The 17,976-nt window shown below is 36.2% G+C and overlaps 3 protein-coding genes across 3 annotated transcripts; 1 reads left to right on the forward strand and 2 right to left on the reverse strand.

The window, feature by feature from the left end:
• Positions 1–6,879: 6,879 nt before the first annotated feature.
• On the forward strand, positions 6,880–11,944 carry LOC141671435 (CSC1-like protein ERD4). Its single transcript, XM_074477684.1, has 6 exons — positions 6,880–7,328; positions 8,533–8,675; positions 8,826–9,101; positions 9,591–10,435; positions 10,867–11,122; positions 11,370–11,944. The coding sequence occupies exons 1-6, from the start codon at positions 7,058–7,060 to the stop codon at positions 11,745–11,747; spliced, it is 2,169 nt and encodes a 722-aa protein (XP_074333785.1). The 5' UTR covers positions 6,880–7,057; the 3' UTR covers positions 11,748–11,944.
• Positions 11,945–12,804: 860 nt separating this feature from the next.
• Positions 12,805–14,769, reverse strand: LOC141671436 (UDP-glycosyltransferase 91C1). Its single transcript, XM_074477685.1, has one exon. It carries the CDS (start codon positions 14,627–14,629, stop codon positions 13,199–13,201), a length of 1,431 nt encoding a protein of 476 aa, XP_074333786.1. The 5' UTR covers positions 14,630–14,769; the 3' UTR covers positions 12,805–13,198.
• Positions 14,770–16,116: 1,347 nt separating this feature from the next.
• Positions 16,117–17,842, reverse strand: LOC141673759 (phospholipase A1-Igamma1, chloroplastic). The gene has a single exon (XM_074480501.1). The coding sequence runs from the start codon at positions 17,536–17,538 to the stop codon at positions 16,117–16,119; it is 1,422 nt and encodes a 473-aa protein (XP_074336602.1). The 5' UTR covers positions 17,539–17,842.
• Positions 17,843–17,976: the final 134 nt, after the last annotated feature.

Below are 17,976 nucleotides of genomic sequence, written 5' to 3' on the forward strand. Positions count from 1 at the left end.
AATCAGCAGTAGGGACAGTGCTGTTGTTATCAATAGTCCTAGATCTCTTGGGTGCCATTGAAACTGAGAAAAAGTGTTTAAGATTTGTGTTTTTGAATATGGGAGAGAGTTTAAGGTTTGAAAGTGTATGGGAGTATATGGAATAGTTGTATGTATATATAGGGTAGAGATTAGGGTAAAATTTGATTAGGAGTGGGTTTGAGGGTTAAAAACATAGGATAATGGGGAAATAGGTCGTGGGTAATGGGGTTGTGTTTTGTTTTTTTATTTTTCAGATTTTTTTGGATTTTATAAGACTTAAAAAAATTTCTCCCAGTCGGGCCCTGAGCGGTCGCTCAGCAGAGCTGAGCGGGCGCTCAGGGGTCTACTGGAAAAAAATTTCCTTGCCCTATTTTTTTGATTTTTTTTATTTTTTTTGTGGTTTTGGATAGGTTACTAACTTCTAAGTGTTCCTGTAACAACAAATCATGGGTTGCCTCCCAAGAAGCGCTTCTTTTTCGTCATTAGCTTGACGTAGCGTACCTTAATCAAGTTGACAATAAAACGGCACTAACCACTTCCCGGTTTGCCGTGTCCCCATAGTAATGCTTCAAACGCTGACCATTAACCTTGAATGCTTGGTCCGGATCATTCTCAAAAATCTCCACCGCTCCATGTGGAAACACAGTTTTGACAATAAAAGGTCCAGACCGCCTTGATTTCAATTTCCCAGGAAAAAGTCGGAGACGAGAGTTCAATAAAAGAACTTGCTGCCCCGGCACAAATGACTTAGGATATAACTTCCTGTCGTGCCACCTTTTCACTTTTTCCTTGTACATTTTGTTGTTCTCGTACGCTTGGAGTCGAAATTCATCAAGTTCATTTAGCTGAAGCATTCGCTTTTTTCCAGCTGCATCTAGATCCAGGTTCAACTTCTTCAATCCCCAATAAGCCTTATGCTCAAGCTCCGCAGGTAAATGACATCCCTTACCATACACAAGTTGAAATGGGGACATCCCAAGTGGAGTCTTATATGCTGTTCTGTAAGCCCAAACAGCTTCATCGAGCTTTAAAGACCAATCCTTCCTTGACGGACAAACAACCTTCTCTAAAATGTGCTTGATTTCTCTATTAGACACTTCCGCTTGACCATTCGTTTGCGGATGATAGGAAGTAGCAACACGATGATTCACATTGTAGCGCTGCATCATAGAAGTGAACTTACGGTTGCAGAAATACGACCCTTCATCACTTATGATTACTCATGGCGTTCCAAACCTTGTGAAAATCTGCTTATGAAGAAAATTCAACACTACCTTTGCATCATTCGTCGGCAGAGCTTTGACTTCTACCCATTTTGAGACATAATCGACTGCCAGCAAGATGTACTGATTATTGCAGGATGAGATAAATGGCCCCATGAAATCGATTCCCCAAACATCAAAGACCTCGACTTCAAGCATCACATTTAACGGCATCTCATCCTTTCTCGTAAGATTTCCCACTATTTGGCAATGATCACACTTTAAAAGGAACTGATGAGCATCCTTAAACAACGTAGGCCAGAAAAAATATGCTTGCAGAATACGAGATGCCGTCTTCTCACCACCATAATGTCCACCATAAACTGTGGAGTGGCAGTCTCGTAATATCCCCTCCGTCTCACAGAATGGGATACATCTCCTGATGATCTGGTCAGCTCCCTGTCTAAACAAATATGGTTCATCCCACATATACCACTTCACCTCATGCAAAAACTTCTTCTTTTGAGCTGTATTCAAATTAGGAGGCATTATATTGCTGATAAGATAATTCACAATATCTGCGAACCATGGCTCTTCCTCCTGAACTGCGAACAACTGCTCATCCGGAAAAGATTCATTGATCAAAGTCTTATCATGTGAAGTAGACTCGGGATTCTCCAATCTAGAGAGATGGTCAGCTACTTGATTCTCAGTACCTTTTCGATCCTTAATCTCTAACTCAAATTCCTGTAGCAAGAGCACCCAACGAATGAGTCTGGGCTTCGAATCCTTCTTGGAAACCAAATAGCGAATGGCTGCATGATCAGTGAACACTGTCACCTTTGTCCCAAGCAAATAAGATCGAAATTTTTCGAAAACAAAGACTATAGCCAAGAGCTCCTTCTCAGTAGTGGTGTAGTTCATTTGAGCTCCATTTAAGGTCTTGCTAGCATAGTAGACCACATGAAAGAGATTATTCTTGCGCTGCCCAAGAACTGCGCCTACCGCATAATCACTCGCATCACACATCATCTCAAAAGGCTCTGTCCAGTCAGGTGCTGTAATAACTGGTGCAGTTATCTAACTCTTCTTGAGAGTCTCGAATGCCGTCAAGCATTCATCATCAAATTTTAAAGGCACATCCTTCTCAAGCAAGTTGCACAACGGCTTAGATATCTTCGAAAAGTCCTTGATGAAACGCCTATAAAAACCCGCATGACCAAGAAAATTACGGATTCCTTTCACAGAAATAGGTGGTGGAAGATTTTCAATGACTCCCACCTTGGCTTTGTCCACCTCGAGACCCTTACTAGAGACCTTATGCCCAAGAATAATGCATTCACGCACCATAAAGTGACATTTTTCCCAATTGAGCACCAAATTAGTTTCCACACACCTTTTGAGTACTGCACGAAGATTATTCAAACATTCATCATACGAATGTCCAAAGACGGAGAAGTCGTCCATGAACACCTCGACATTATTTACAATCATATCAGAGAATATAGCCATCATACATCTCTGAAAAGTGGCCGGTGCGCCACATAAGCCAAACGAAACTCTGCGAAAAGCAAACGTGCCAAATGGACAAGTGAAGGTAGTCTTTTCTTGATCCTCTGGTGTAATACATATCTGATTATAACCCGAATAACCATCCAGAAGATAATAGTACTCGTGACCAGCCAGCCTGTCAAACATCTGATCAATAAATGGAAGAGGGAAGTGATCCTTCCTCGTGGCCTTGTTCAACTTTCTGTAGTCCATGCAGACCCTCCATCTTGTGACTGTTCGAGTGGGGATGAGCTCGTTCTTCTCATTTGATACTACCGTAATACTTCCTTTCTTAGGTACACATTGCACGGGGCTCACCCAAGAACTGTCAGAAATAGGATAAATGATTCATGCATCCAGCCATTTCAGAATTTCTTTCTTCACCTCTTCTTTCATGATAGGATTAAGTATGCGTTGTTGCTCAACAGTCGGCTTACTACCCTCCTCTAGCAGAATCTTATGCATGCAGTATGAAGGGATAATCCCCTTAATGTCTGCTATAGTCCATCCGATAGCCGATTTGAATTCTCTCAAGATCCTCAAGAGCTTGTCCTCCTCACTACCTGAAAGGTCAGATGCAATAATAACAGTTAGAGTATATACATCACCTAAAAAAGCATACCTCAAGTGTTCAGGCAATGGTTTAAGCTCCAAGGTAGGTGCTTCCTCAATAGATGGTTTGAGCTTTCCTTCAGCATTTTTGAGGTCTGAAGTACCAAGAGATTCAAATGGCATGTCTAGCTTTCGCCTCCAAGGAGAATCATTTAGATATTGTAGTTGCTCATTGTCATCCTCATCATCACTGTCAAATTCCCCCACTAAGGATTTCTCTAATGCATCAGACATTAGCATATGATCAAGTTCTGAAGTAACCGCAGAATCAATCAAATCCACTTTTAAGCACTCCTCATCATCTGTAGGGAATTTCATCGCTTTGAATACATTGAATGTCACATCCTGATCCTGCACCCTCATAGTAAGTTCACCTTTCTGCACATCTATCAAGGTACGGCCTGTAGCCAAGAAAGGTCTCCCCAAGATTATGGGAATCTTCTGATCTTCCTCGAAATCCAGAATAACAAAGTCTGCAGGAAAGAAGAGTTTATCCATTTTTACTAGCACATCCTCCACTATGCCTCGTGGGTATGTAATAGAACGATCAGCCAATTGTAGAGACATGTAGGTGGCCTTTGGATCAGGCAAGTTCAACTTTTTGAAGATCGACAACGGCATCAGATTGATGCTTGCTCCCAAATCACAGAGGCACTTGTCAAAAGACAACTTGCCAATGGTGCAAGGAATGTTGAAGCTACCTGGATCTTTAAGCTTTGGAGGTAACTTTTGTTGCAGCACTGCATTCTTCCGTTAAAGCAACGATCTCCAGGTCATCCAGTTTCACCTTCCTTGAAAGAATACTCTTCATAAATTTCGTATTACTAGGCATTTGCTCCAGAACCTCAGCGAAAGGTATATTAATGTGGAGTTTCTTGAACACCTCTAAAAACTTACCGAACTGCTTATACAGCTTTTGTTGTTGCAATCTCTTAGGGAAAGGTGGTGGAGGATAGAGCTGTTTCTCCCCTGTATTACCCTCAGGCAGAGTGTGTTCAACAGTAGTCTTCCTTGGTTCCGCCGCTTTCTCCTTTTGCTTAGCTTCTTCATTACCAACTTCAGCTTCTCCTTCTTTTGCTTTTTCAGCATTAACAACTTTTCCAGACCTTAAGGTAATAGTCTTGACTTGCTCTTTAGCTTCCTTCCTGCCTGGCACTTCAGTATCACTGGGAAGTGTGTCAGGTTGACGATTTGATAAAATATCATATAATATTATCTTAGTAGTGTGGTGGGACAAGAGCACAAAGCAGAAACTCCTTACTAATAAAAAAACTTTGACATAACTAAAATTTTCAGTTTTTTTTATATTTTATTTTAATTCGGGTCAATAATATAATTTTATTTAAATTCGGATGAATAATGTAAATAGCCTTAAAAATTTATCTGTATTTAGATAGTTATATTGTGAATATTAATATATTATTCAGGGTATTTTAAGTTAAACAAAATTATAAATTTAGAGGATAACTAAAAATAGGTGACCAGGAGACTAGACAACTACCAACAATATTTTAGTGTTTCGTTTTTATATAATAATATAGATATATAGTTAAAAATAAATATAAAATAACAAATATTATTGGAAAAAATTCGAACCCCCCAATTTTTTTTATTTTCACATTCGGCAGTGAATATAATCAAAATAAAATAAATGCTTAAACATATCGATATTGAATTCTTTTTTCTTGAAAAGGTAAATAAGCGATTTTTTGAAGATAAACTGGCCCAATTATTATTTTAAGCAATCGTTGTACATGTGACCCCATAATTTTTTAATCAGTAAATCAAAATCATAAACATCCCGCTCATTAATAATTTCGGACATGAAGAACACTAAATACACCAAAAATGAATTAAACTCTCACAGACTAAACAAAATTGAAGTAAAATGGCAGATTATTGAAAAAACAAAAACTTAACTAAGAAAACAACCAAGAAAGAAATGATAAAACTTTCCATGAAAATCGATAAAAGTCCCTTAGAAAATTTCGAGATTTCGAGGGCGCATACACAATAAGTTATTATATTCACAAAATTTTAAGTGTATATACTAAATTTAATTTCATATATTAAAGGGTTCTCGAGTATTATCTTTTGAACTTATGCAACATTTATCAAATAAAATAAAAAGTCCTTGAATGCAAATATGTTAAGTGACAACATTACTTACTCAAAAAAAAAGATAAAAGTCCTGCAAATATCTTAAGGGACATCATTACTTAATCAATTATAACGTGATGCATGATGGGGATGGTCAATTTTAAAATAAAGGAGAATGGAGATAATATCTAGCCCCTTTTGTTTGACAATTGTACATAAATATTGTTAAATCAAATTATGTTTATTTTGCGTCACTGTCTTTTTCGTTTAGAATTTGTTATCTTATAAGATTTGCAAATATAAACCGGTACATATATATTCATATAAATTCATGGTATAGTAGTTTGTGACTTTAATAATTTTTAATATAAAAAGTAAGAGATCAGAGCAAATTCCAAGAGTTGCTTAACAAACTCCTAAATAAACTACTATTATATGAAATTTTAAGTCATTTATTATAATTCAATTATATGTAATTTTAAGTCATTTATCATAATCCAATTCTAACAATACTACTCAATTAAGCCCTATTTATTTTAAAAATAATTAGGCGTACACTAGGCTATGCTATAGCCAGTAAGTAGATTTTAGAGGAAAAATGCTATATACTAATATAAAATTAGTTGAGTTAGCATTATATGCTCCTTAATAAAAAGCAAAGTTTTGAAAATTTTAAATTTGTAGGGAGATAAAAGGAGAATGTTGGAGATGATTTTTGTGTTAATTTTATTAAAATATGACTTAGGAGAGGGATAAAATAGCACTTGGAGTTGCTCTTGTAACAAAAAATATTATGTACAATGTGAATAGACTATTTTTAAATATACACATATATGTGAGGGGTGAAAAAAATGTTGGATGTAATATGAATAGATTATTTTTAAATGTATACATTTGTGTGAGATGTGAAAAAATAGTGTGCAATGGGAATAGCCTATTTCTAAATATTTTACCTTAATATATAATCTTTATTTAAATATACCAATGAATTGGGTGAGTTGTAATGTTGTCACATGAAAATGTGAACAAAAAGTCCATCTTTGTAGCCTTTGTTGGATGTTTCACCGGTTTTGTAATACTTGTCACATTGATCATTTCACCGATCTTATAATTTCTTTTCGTTAGAATCTTAGTTAGAGTTTACAATTCCTAACAAAAATGATTAGTTTATTCAAGTCTTAAGGTCGTAGTTACATAATTACACATTAAACTAAACAAGCCAATAATTGACACTGTAATCTATTTTCCAGCTCTTCCAACTTGTCTTTCTCTTTTCTTCTTGTCATCGTCACCCAATGCACCAACTGTACTTAACGAATATGTGTAACTTCTAACAACCAGCACACACAGGTATACATGGTTACTTACATGCATACATGATGCATATAAGATAAAACAAACAACAAATAGCTTGCAACATTTATTTATTCATTTCTTTGTCTCCAACTTTACACATTGTTTAAGTTACCAAACACATACTCTTATTCTTTAAACGTTTACTTCTTTTTATTACATGCATCATCTCCAACCTCTTTAAGCAACCAAGATTTCTGTTGTAGAAACATACACGGATGGATTTGAGCTCTTTCTTGACGTCCTTAGCGACGTCGTTTATCATTTTTCTGCTGCTCATGTTGTTGTTTTTTTGGTTATCTACAAAACCAGGGAACAATGTGGTTTATTATCCAAACAGGATCTTGAAGGGGTTGGATCCATATGATGCGGGGTATAAGACCCGTAACCCGTTTACTTGGATCCAAGAAGCATTTTCTTCTACCGAGAAAGATGTTTTATGTGTTTCTGGTGTTGATTCTGCTGTCTACTTTGTGTTTTTAGCTACTGGTATGTTTTCTTTAACCCATTTTTTGTCACATGTATACATTTTCACATATTGGTTTTGTGTTAATCTTTCTTATTTGAAGATGCACCCTTAAAATTATCAATTTATCATGTTATTTTGATTTAAGTTATTAGTGTCCTCAGTCAAATTCAGTAAATTGAATGTGCATGCACAAAGTGTCATTTGGGGTTCAATTGCTGATTTGGGCAAGTATTAAAGAACATAGGGAGATTTGTTAAGATGTTGTAATTTATGTTACTTTTTCTTTTTACATAAAAGACATTTTAATTTGTTTATTATATATGGTTGGCACCATTATACTAAAGTTTTAGAATGTACAGAACTTATTTTTCCATTAATGGCACTTCTTTTCTGACTTGACTTTTATAGTAGCTGGCTTAAGCTTTTGATAGATTGATTGATGAACACATTTTTAGGTAATGTGTTTTTTACAAATTTAATACTATTAATTGTCTAGAACAATTAAAGTATAATTTCAATGAAAGCCAAGTTTTTACTTTTCATGTTAAATTGCATACTAACTTTGTGCATTTAAAAGGCAAAGATCAATGTTTAATTGCTAAGTTTGTTTGTAAAATGGTCTATTCAGTTTGAAGTCATATTTTGGTGATTTGCCATCTTCTTTTGCATAAATTAATGTCAAGTTAGCATGAGTGGAATGTAGTGTAAACAGAAAATTAGTGTGGCATTTTGAAGAGTATCAGGAGAACTCTAGTGGAATTCAGAGGAGCATTAAAGAAATTATATGGACAAAAGTTGGAGCCTGAGAGCTTAACAAGTCATTAAGTTTAAGCTTGAAACTTGGTTTGTGAAAATTTAACAAAGATCTCGGTCCAAAATCTCAATTTCACAACACTAAATATTGACAAATATTTGAATATAACGAGTTTGACTTATAATTTACAAAATTATAAATAGGTTTGAAGTTTTTCTAGGTTCAGGAGGAAGTAAGCTCAGCCCTAAATTTTATTTGAATAGTTTGAACTCCTTTCAATTATTGTGGATTCGGATTTGAATATTTAAGAGCTGTGCTTCAATAACCCGCCCACACTTCGACTCATTTACGTCTCTATGCACATCCTTGAATAGCTTCACATAGTTTTATTTTTATGAATTTGACAAAGCTGGCACCTGAAGTTGCTAAAAAATTTGAGCCAAAAGTGATTTATTAGTCTCTATTTTCAGCATTGGGAATATTGGTCATTTCTGGCCTTGTGCTACTACCTCTGCTTCTCCCACTAGCTGTTACAGATCAAGGGAAAAGCAACGAGACTACCAGCAATGGAACTTTTACCGACCTTGACAAATTATCTATGGGAAACATTAAAGTAAGTTTGACAATTTCTTGTTCCTGTCACTATTTGTGCATGCTTCTTTTAGTCAACCTCCTCAACACCTCTCTTTAACATGATATTGAAAGAAAAGGAATTGAAGGATGTGTTATGAACTTGTTTATGTTTTCCCGACTGTGGTTGCAGGAAAAAAGTAATCGGTTATGGGCATTTGTCTTTGCCGTCTATTGGGTTTCATTTGTAACATATTACTTATTGTGGCGGGCATATGGTCATGTATCTAATTTGAGAGCTGCTGCTCTAATGTCACCTGAAGTGAAAGCTGAGCAATTTGCTGTTCTAGTTAGAGACATACCTGATCCTCCTGCAGATCAGACTAGAAAGGAGCAAGTTGATTCATATTTTAAAGCACTTTATCCAGACACATTCTATAGATCAATGGTGATTACAGACAACAATAAGGTACATCATCTCAATTCAGTTATCTCTATGTCAATGCCATGTGTAGACATTCTTCAACGTTTAGATAATGCTTTCTCACTAACAGGGAATACATGATATAGCATAAAATATGCGTGGCCTTCATCTGCAAGGTTAATCATTTAATTATTGTTTGCTGAGAGCATTCTACATCTACAAACATCTTCTCCGAATTTGTGCAGAGAATTTATGATGAAAACTTATCTGGATATGTAATTTATTACTTCCCCATACTTAAGCTGCCTTTGATCACACATATTTACAACTACACGATAACCTCTCACATCGTTTGTGCTGGCACTTGGCACCGACTTTCTTTTAACCTCCTATGGGACATATAAATTGACCCATCCAACTAAATCTGATTAGAACGGCACACACATTGAATCGGATTGAAGAGGCGATTCTTTCTTTAATACAATTTCTGTATGTTGAAAATATCTTTAGCTTGATATTGCTTCATTTGGTTAGGTCAACGCTATATGGCAGGAGTTGGAAGGGTACAAAAAGAAGCTTGCACATGCTGAAGCTGTATATGCCGAGTCTAAAGAAAAAGGAAAGCCTGATGGAAAGAGGCCAAAGAACAGAACTGGTTTCCTTGGTCTCATTGGTGCTAAGGTAGATACAATGGACTACTGTACTGAAAAAATTAATGAGCTGATCACCAAATTAGAAGATGAACAGAAAGCGGTTCTTAAAGAGAAACAGCAAGCTTCTGCTCTTATTTTCTTCAACAGTAGACTAAGTGCAGCATCTGCAGCTCAGAACCTACATGCCCGCATGGATGACACATGGACTGTTGTAAATGCTCCTGAACCCCGTCAAGTTATATGGGATAATCTTACAAAACAGTTCTATAGTAGGCAGATAAGACAATATATGGTTTATTTCATTGTCTTTCTGACTATAGCATTCTACATGATTCCAATTGGCTTAGTTTCTGCATTTACAACTCTGGAAAACCTGAAAAAATTACTCCCATTTATAAAGCCATGGGTGAAGAAGGATGCACTTAGAACAGTGTTAGAAGCCTACCTTCCTCAGCTAGCACTTATTGTATTTCTTTCTATGCTTCCAAAATTGCTTTTATTTTTATCCAAGGCTGAGGGAATTCCTTCGCAAAGCCATGTTGTTAGGGCCGCTTCTGGAAAGTTTTTTTATTTCTCCGTGTTGAATGTTTTTATTGGTGTTACACTGGGTGGGACTCTTTTTAGTACATTCAAAACCATCCAGAAGAGTCCAGGCGATATTATTCCTCTACTAGCAAAAAGCATTCCCGGCAATGCAACATTCTTCTTGACTTTTGTGGCTCTCAAGTAAGATACATCTTCATTTCTGTGCCATCTTCATTTTTACTTGCTTTCAATTGTTAGTGTACTTTGACCACCAACTTATCGTGATACGTCTGGTGATAATTGCCCCTTCTTTGGTTGACTAAAATTATATATTACTGTCTAGAAGCTATTATAAAACTGTTACTCATGACATAATAGTAGGAACAAATGCAAGTCTATAATGTACAAAGGAATCACTAAATTGCAAGAATGAGTTAGTTGAGCCACAAACGATTAGGTATTAAAGCATCACCTAAACTATAGTGTGGAATAATTGAATGATAAATTATTCCTCTCTTTTTTATTACTTTTGGAGGTGAATATTCAGAGGCAGTAGGGAGATAGGGGTTTGAGAATCTGATTGTTTTAATCTATCTAATCCATGAGAGTAACTGATGTTTGAATACATTCAGGTTCTTCGTCGGCTATGGGTTTGAGCTCTCCAGATTAGTTCCTTTAATCATATATCACCTGAAAAGGAAGTATTTATGTATAACTGAGGCCGAATTGAAGGAAGCTTGGACTCCTCGTGACCTTAATTATGGTACTAGAATTCCTAGCGATCTGCTTATTCTTACAATCGTCTTCTGCTATAGTGTTATTGCTCCTATTATTATTCCATTTGGGGTGATATACTTTGGCGTGGGTTGGCTCGTTCTTCGGAATCAGGTAAAAACCATAGTTTAATTTACCATTCCATCTTATTATAAAATGCTACTTGAGCTGATTGTATACATGCATGCCTACATACTTCGACTTTCATAAAATTGGAGTATAATGTAGCTCTCATTAACACTTCTTGCCTTTATTATGAACACATTATCGGATTCATTCTCTTATTGATTCATCTCTCTACTTTTAATAAAGATTACCTACTTAGGCTCAAACATTTTCTGATAATATTCTGCTTAAACAGGTGCTAAAAGTCTTTGTTCCTTCGTATGAAAGCTACGGACAGATGTGGCCTCACATACATACTCGCATTGTAGCTGCCTTGATTTTATTCCAAGTCACAATGTTTGGTTACTTTGGAGTGAACAAGTTCTATTACACGCCAATTCTAATACCACTACCATTCTTTTCCTACATCTTTACATATGTTTGCTCAACGAAATTTTATAGATCATTCCACGACACAGCTTTGGAGGTTGCTCGGGAGGATCTGAAGGAAGGACCTAACATGGAATTTGTATTCAAATCATTTATTCCACCTTCTTTGGCTTTTGAGAAGTTGGACGATGATCAGTTTGAAGATGCTGTGTCACAAATTTCCAGAACTGTATCTTCTGCTTGATGAACATAATTATATGGATTTTAGGGGTTTGTAGTCTGTGCTTGGCTAACAGTACAGAGCACATATAGGAGTGTATAGTTTCTGCAGCTTACATGTACATTTAAGTTTGATGCATCTATCGGGTCATGACTATCATAGAATGATGTGTACTATTATTTGGAATTTATAATCTGTTTTTGTATTCGATCGAGAAAATTTGTGCATGTGTTCTTTTTGGCAACATTTGCTTCCTTGTTTAATTTCGTGCTGATCACTTCCTTGTCTTTCCAGGAAAAGGATACAGATGTATAGAAATGCATAGAAATTGATAGTAAAAAGAATAAACAAGCTATATTAATGTCGCTCTTCTTCTCAATTCTCCCACGCCATTACGTGCTGCAATCAGTTATCTCGGGACAGCAAGCAAGAAAAGTTTAAAAGAAATTGCAAAAACTGAGAGAATTTAAGCTGCACTCTAACTGTTTCTTACGGTTACAGGTAATTTTTCTTTTAATTTGAGTACTGAGAATTATTTAATTGATTCTTGATTCCAAAAATATGTATACATGTCTTAGAAATCAGCGTTGCATAATTCTTGTACAGAAGCCATCCTATTTGAAGATTAAAAAACTGAGTAGCTTAATCGATACATGTAGTTCAAGGAGGAACAAGCAAAAGATAAGTAAATATCTACATACTTGGTCTTGTGTTTCTCTTTACAGCTTGCTTTGCATTTGGATTGTTTGATCGTAATCAGTGATTCATAACAATAAGCTGTGAAATGATACCGAAAAGATAAGAGAAAAGAAATCTCATGTGCGATAGCTTTAAATTTCTCGTTTTTGTACCTGTTTTGACTGCATACTCTTTTAATTATACAGTGCTTTACATGTTTTCTTTTTAACTTGTTTCAGTTGTCTGGCTTGTGACTTCAGGCATTAACTATGAAATTTTGTGTATATGGCACTTCTTCCCATGGTTACTTGCTGTATCATTCTGTAATTTTGTTCAATATGACTTTAATCTTCACTGATGACCTGTTAGGCTGAATTGGTGTTATGGCTTTAACATATGTGTATATATCTAACAAAAAATTAATTCAGCTCCTGGTCAGTTGTTGACTAGCCTCCATTTGGATCACTTACACAGGTTTCTTTGCGAAGATCAGTATAAATGGAGTCCCTGTAGAAGAAAAGTAACTTACAGATTATGAAAGCTGTAAAAAGTCGTCTTCTGCTGTTGATGAACTCCTCAGACGCTTACTGAAGGTTATTCTTTACTTTGTATGAAGATTTTGAGATGCCATCTTTGTAAGGTTTAAACAAAATGACTTAAAACAGGCAGGCTAGCATTGGTAGAGCAAAAAGAGCAAGCTCCCTCAGAGATGTTCTACCGCACATGCTAACATGCCATACAATTCAACCAAAGGGTAAAACACAATATGAAACTACTTGATCTTCAAAATTATTCATTTAGAATTCTTTTACTATTGAATGGGAGGCCCTAATACTTTCAAGTTGTGATGCAAAATTTTCAATGTATTCTTCATTCCTGATCCCATTTCCAAACAATTCCATCATCTCTTTTGCATTGTTCCTCACTGATTCACCCTCTTGACTCACCATAGCCATTCTCAACAAATCTGCAACTGTGTCAATTTCGAATGTCCCATCTTTCTCGTTCCTCGGAATTTCAAAACCAACTTTCTTTCCACTCAAAATCCTAGCATTTATTCCTTGATCATTCATTACTGGAAAAAGTATTAAAACTCGCCCACATCCAAGTGCCTCTATGACTGAGTTCCAACCACAATGAGTCAAGAAACCTCCAACAGCTGAATGACTTAGTATCTTAACTTGTGGAACCCATCCAACATGAACGATTCCTCGACTTTTGACTCGTTCAATAAACCCATCGGGAAGTAGTTGTAGCTGTGATCCATTCCCCGACCAGGGAGGCTCTCTTAGGACCCAAAAAAAGGGCAGCCCGGAGCGCTCCAATGCATGAGCCAGCTTACTCAATTCTTCCTGACTCAGCACTGCCTCACTCCCTAGTGCAGCATATAAAACGCTGTTGGCCTTCTGCTTGTCCAACCACTCCTTAATATAACTCGATTCATCATCATCATTAAATTCAGTATTATTATCACATGGTGGCAATAGTCCAACTGGCACTACTGGTTTCTTGTAAAGATCACAAACCAGATAGAACCATTCAGGCTCAAACTCGATACTAGTTCTAATCAAAACCAGGTCACATTCAGCAATAGAAACACCAAATCTAACAGAATCAGATGTACCTGATTCATTCCCAGATTCACCATCAACATTCTTCATGATTTCATGGAGGCGATACGCGACATCAGATTCAATTGGAACCCATTTAGGCACCACAGTATAATCCTCACCTTTTGATCTTCCATCCTTCCCACTGATCAAATATGAAGGTGGTCCAACAAAAGCCATAAAAGCAGCACTGAATAGGCATAAGTAAGCTGTTGAAATGCCAAGCTCAGTTGCAAGTGAAGGTAACCAATAAGAAGCATAGTCATAGAGTATCCAATCAGGTTTTGGCCTTGTAGTTTCAAGAAAAGTTAATAAATCTGATTTTAGTAAATCGAAGGCTATTTTCAAGAACTGCGCTTTCGAGTTCGGTATGTCCATGGAAGATTCTTCATGTGGAGATAAGTTCTCAACCTCAGGCAATGATAAGGTGACTAAATCAATGAGATGGACTAAATTTGAGGGAATTTTTGGGAGTCTTTGGATGTTTCTTGGGGTTGAAACAAAGAAAATTTTATGACCTTTTTGTGCTAATATCTTGGACAAGTGAAGAAAAGGTCTGAGATGTCCTATGGCTAGCCATGGAAACATTACTATATGAAGAACTTTGTTTTTCTCCATGAATACAGAGAAACAAAGATATTCAAGTTATTTTGTTATGGTGTTACAACTATAATACAATTATAGTCTCTATGAAGTTCTCCTTTTGAAAAAATAAATAAAAAAAGTCTAGGATCAGGACTAGCATATTGTAGTATGGTCAATTTGGGGGGCTGAATTATTTTATCTAGTGTCCATATCTGATAATAGCAGTTTATTTTTCATGTGCTGAAATTTTTTGTCTTCCTCTGGTGCATCCCACTTGTATAATTGAAATGGGACATTCATGTAAATAGAATAGAATAGGAAAGAAAGGAATTTTTTTAAAAGAAAAAGTTGTGTTCTTTAAGTTTTAAAAGAAAGATATATCAGTATGTTTTGAAAATAGAATAATACTTTTGCCAACCAGAAGGAATAGGTGAAATGGATAGGAATCAAGAACTGAACAAAGTCATGTAGCATAATTGAAACATGCACCTCTTTCTGTAGACAAATCTACTACTGTTAAATGGTGGAGGAGCTTAGCTAACATGGGGATTTAGATAATACACAAGCTAAAACCAACTAACAGAAGATTCCCTGAGCACTTTGATCTATATTTGGTAAGCTCTATTTTCTGGTACTCAGAAGAATTTCACTTAAATTTTTCTTATTTTAGGTGATGTACTTTTTAGGCCAGTTAACATTGTTCCATGATGATCTTTGTTCCTCTAATTTTTGTTGGTATCTTCTTTTATCTGTATAAAAAAGACTTGCAGTTTCTGTGTAGTTTATTCTTTATAAAGTTGCTATAAAACTGTTAAAAAATTAAACCCTTGTCCCCTCTGTAATGTGTGATGTAAGCTCAATATACAATACCAAAACATTTACTTCAAATCTAGCTGCTTTTTCTTATTATATATACGAAGTTCCTAAATCATTGTTAAAGATTAGGAAATAAGCTCGCATAGAAAAAAGACCTATTCTTATAGCAATTTATGTAAGTGTTCACTATGCATTCCTCTAGATTAGATTTAAACTGGTAAAGTAAAAGTTTTAAGTATTTCAAGAAACAGGGCTAAATAATTAGTGTTCTTTAGTTCTGGGAAGAGTCATGTGCTCGAGTAGGGAATTGATTTTGAAAAGTCTGAAATGATGAGTGATCGCACAAAGTGAGAAGTCCTATTAAAATGATCTCCGGAAACATTTCTTGAACATGGTGGTTGTGGAACTTGTGATAATCTGTGATGTTTCAAGTGGCCTTAAGGTTTCTGCAATATGACAATTTTCTAGTAATTGTTTTATCATATGCCTGGAAATGTTTAGTAGTGCAAAAACAGGCGAAAAGTGTGTATCTTCTTTGTAGTGGACCTCTTGGTATACAGTAACTACTGAGGTTCCTGCTAGCCTTCTGTGGCTAATCTACGACAGTATGATGTGCAAGACCTGAGATTAACTTCAGTTGAGGACTATACATAGTTAGGTAATCACTAATTAAATGTGTGGTAATAGCATGCAGATTTGAGAAATTATGTATCATACCAAACTAGTGCACAATCTGATTCAAGTACCATATGAATAATTGAAGCTCCTTGTAAATTAGATTGTATCTGACTAAATACATTATGTTGTCCTTCACTAGTAGTAGTAGGTGAAGGTACATCTTCAGGGTCCCTTTTGGGTTTAACCCACCTTCCATGATTATTACATACTAATCCCTTGTTAGCCATTTGATACCAAAAATGTGGAATCCTTAATTCTTCTACAAGCATATCACACACCTTGTTTACTAGTGCAACATCCCTTCGAGCCTCTGTTCTGAACGAGGACTTTGTGCTCACAAATCCATCTACCAGATGAAGGTATGTTTCTAGGCTATGATACCCTAGTACGTTGAATCCTCGTTTAAGGTAAGGTGAAGCTCTAACATCGAGCTTCAGTTCAGCTCCAACATGTGTGTAAACCCACTCCAGTGTTCCGGTTATATCATTAAACTTCTGTAAGCTTTCGTTTAGCACAATTCCAGGCATTCGAGGAACAAAATCCTGCTTGATAACAATTCGTAATGTTTTGACCCCCTTTTTATGAAGTTCATCTCTAAATGCAATATTTCCTACTCTAGGTGCACCAAATGAAACAACGGTGATGGGGACATTAGGTACAAGAGTCGCCGTCTCATATGCGTTTAGTACTGCCAATGCGCCACCAAGACTATGGCCGGTAATGGTAATTCTCACTTCTTCCCCTCTTTCTTTGTACAAATTGACTAACTTTTTAACTTCTCTAATGACTTGCCCGGAGGCACTTGACTTGTTATACCTTGTGGACTCATTTTTGGATTTGTAAATGCCAAGGAATCTATGTTCAACTTTTGCTTCCCCTTCTCCAATAGGCTCTAATTTTCTTTGTAAATCTTCGTACCACTCTGTTGGTGCCACTGTGCCACGCCATGCGACAACTACATCTCTTCTACCAATTCTTCGAGATTCATTGTCATCACTCACTGCAACATACCCCATCCAATTCGAGTCTTTGCTCCACGAATCCATTATGTGAGATTTCTTTAGCCACTGAGGAACATCAACGTGTGACATCGCATAAATGTACTTAGACACATCGTAACCATGGTTATCAAGTCCTAATTTACCAAAAAGATTGTTACGACTAAACCTACAACTTCCACAATACTCCGAAAAAGAATCAAAATCAAAAGCATCATAAGTAGCTTGTGCAAATTCCCCATATTTAAGAATTTCTCGTCTAAGGCACGGGTGTAACGGATCAAGAAGATCTCCCCAACCGGAAGAGCCTTGAATTTGGCGCCACTTATCAGAAATATCTTCCTTAGGTGACAAAGTTGGCGTGTCATGCTTCTCCTCAACATCGACATGTGAACTAGTCATGTTACTTAAATTCTTTGGTGCAGGTTTCTCAATACGAAGATGCAACATATTAGAAATTGATTCAGCTAAACGAGTGTTCTTCTTTATAGATTTTTGAGCCTCTTGTGCAGTTTCCTGAAAGCCTCGAATCGTCGGACGACGATTTTCAGCTTGTTAGTTGCTGGTAAGCGGGAAGTTGTTGTGACAAATGTTCATGGTAGCCATTTGATGTAAGAGCTAGCTAGAGTTAGAAGTTGAGTTTGTTAGGCTTGTGAATTTGTTGATTGAGAAAATATGAAGAGCAGGCTAGAATATATATAAGAGTAGAGAGAGTGAAGTTAGGTACAAGTACAATACTACAATAGTAGTTAAATCCGATATTAGTTTTCAACTTCAACTATTCAAATATATTGCATTCTATCACGCGTGGGAGAGAGCAAGTTTTGTATACTCCTCCTGTTAGAGCCGGCCATATTGTGCGGGTTTGAACAGCTCATTCGGGACCGG

The sequence above is a fragment of the Apium graveolens genome, chromosome 7 (assembly GCF_009905375.1).
Source record: "Apium graveolens cultivar Ventura chromosome 7, ASM990537v1, whole genome shotgun sequence".
In the NCBI taxonomy this organism is placed as follows: Eukaryota; Viridiplantae; Streptophyta; class Magnoliopsida; order Apiales; family Apiaceae; genus Apium; species Apium graveolens.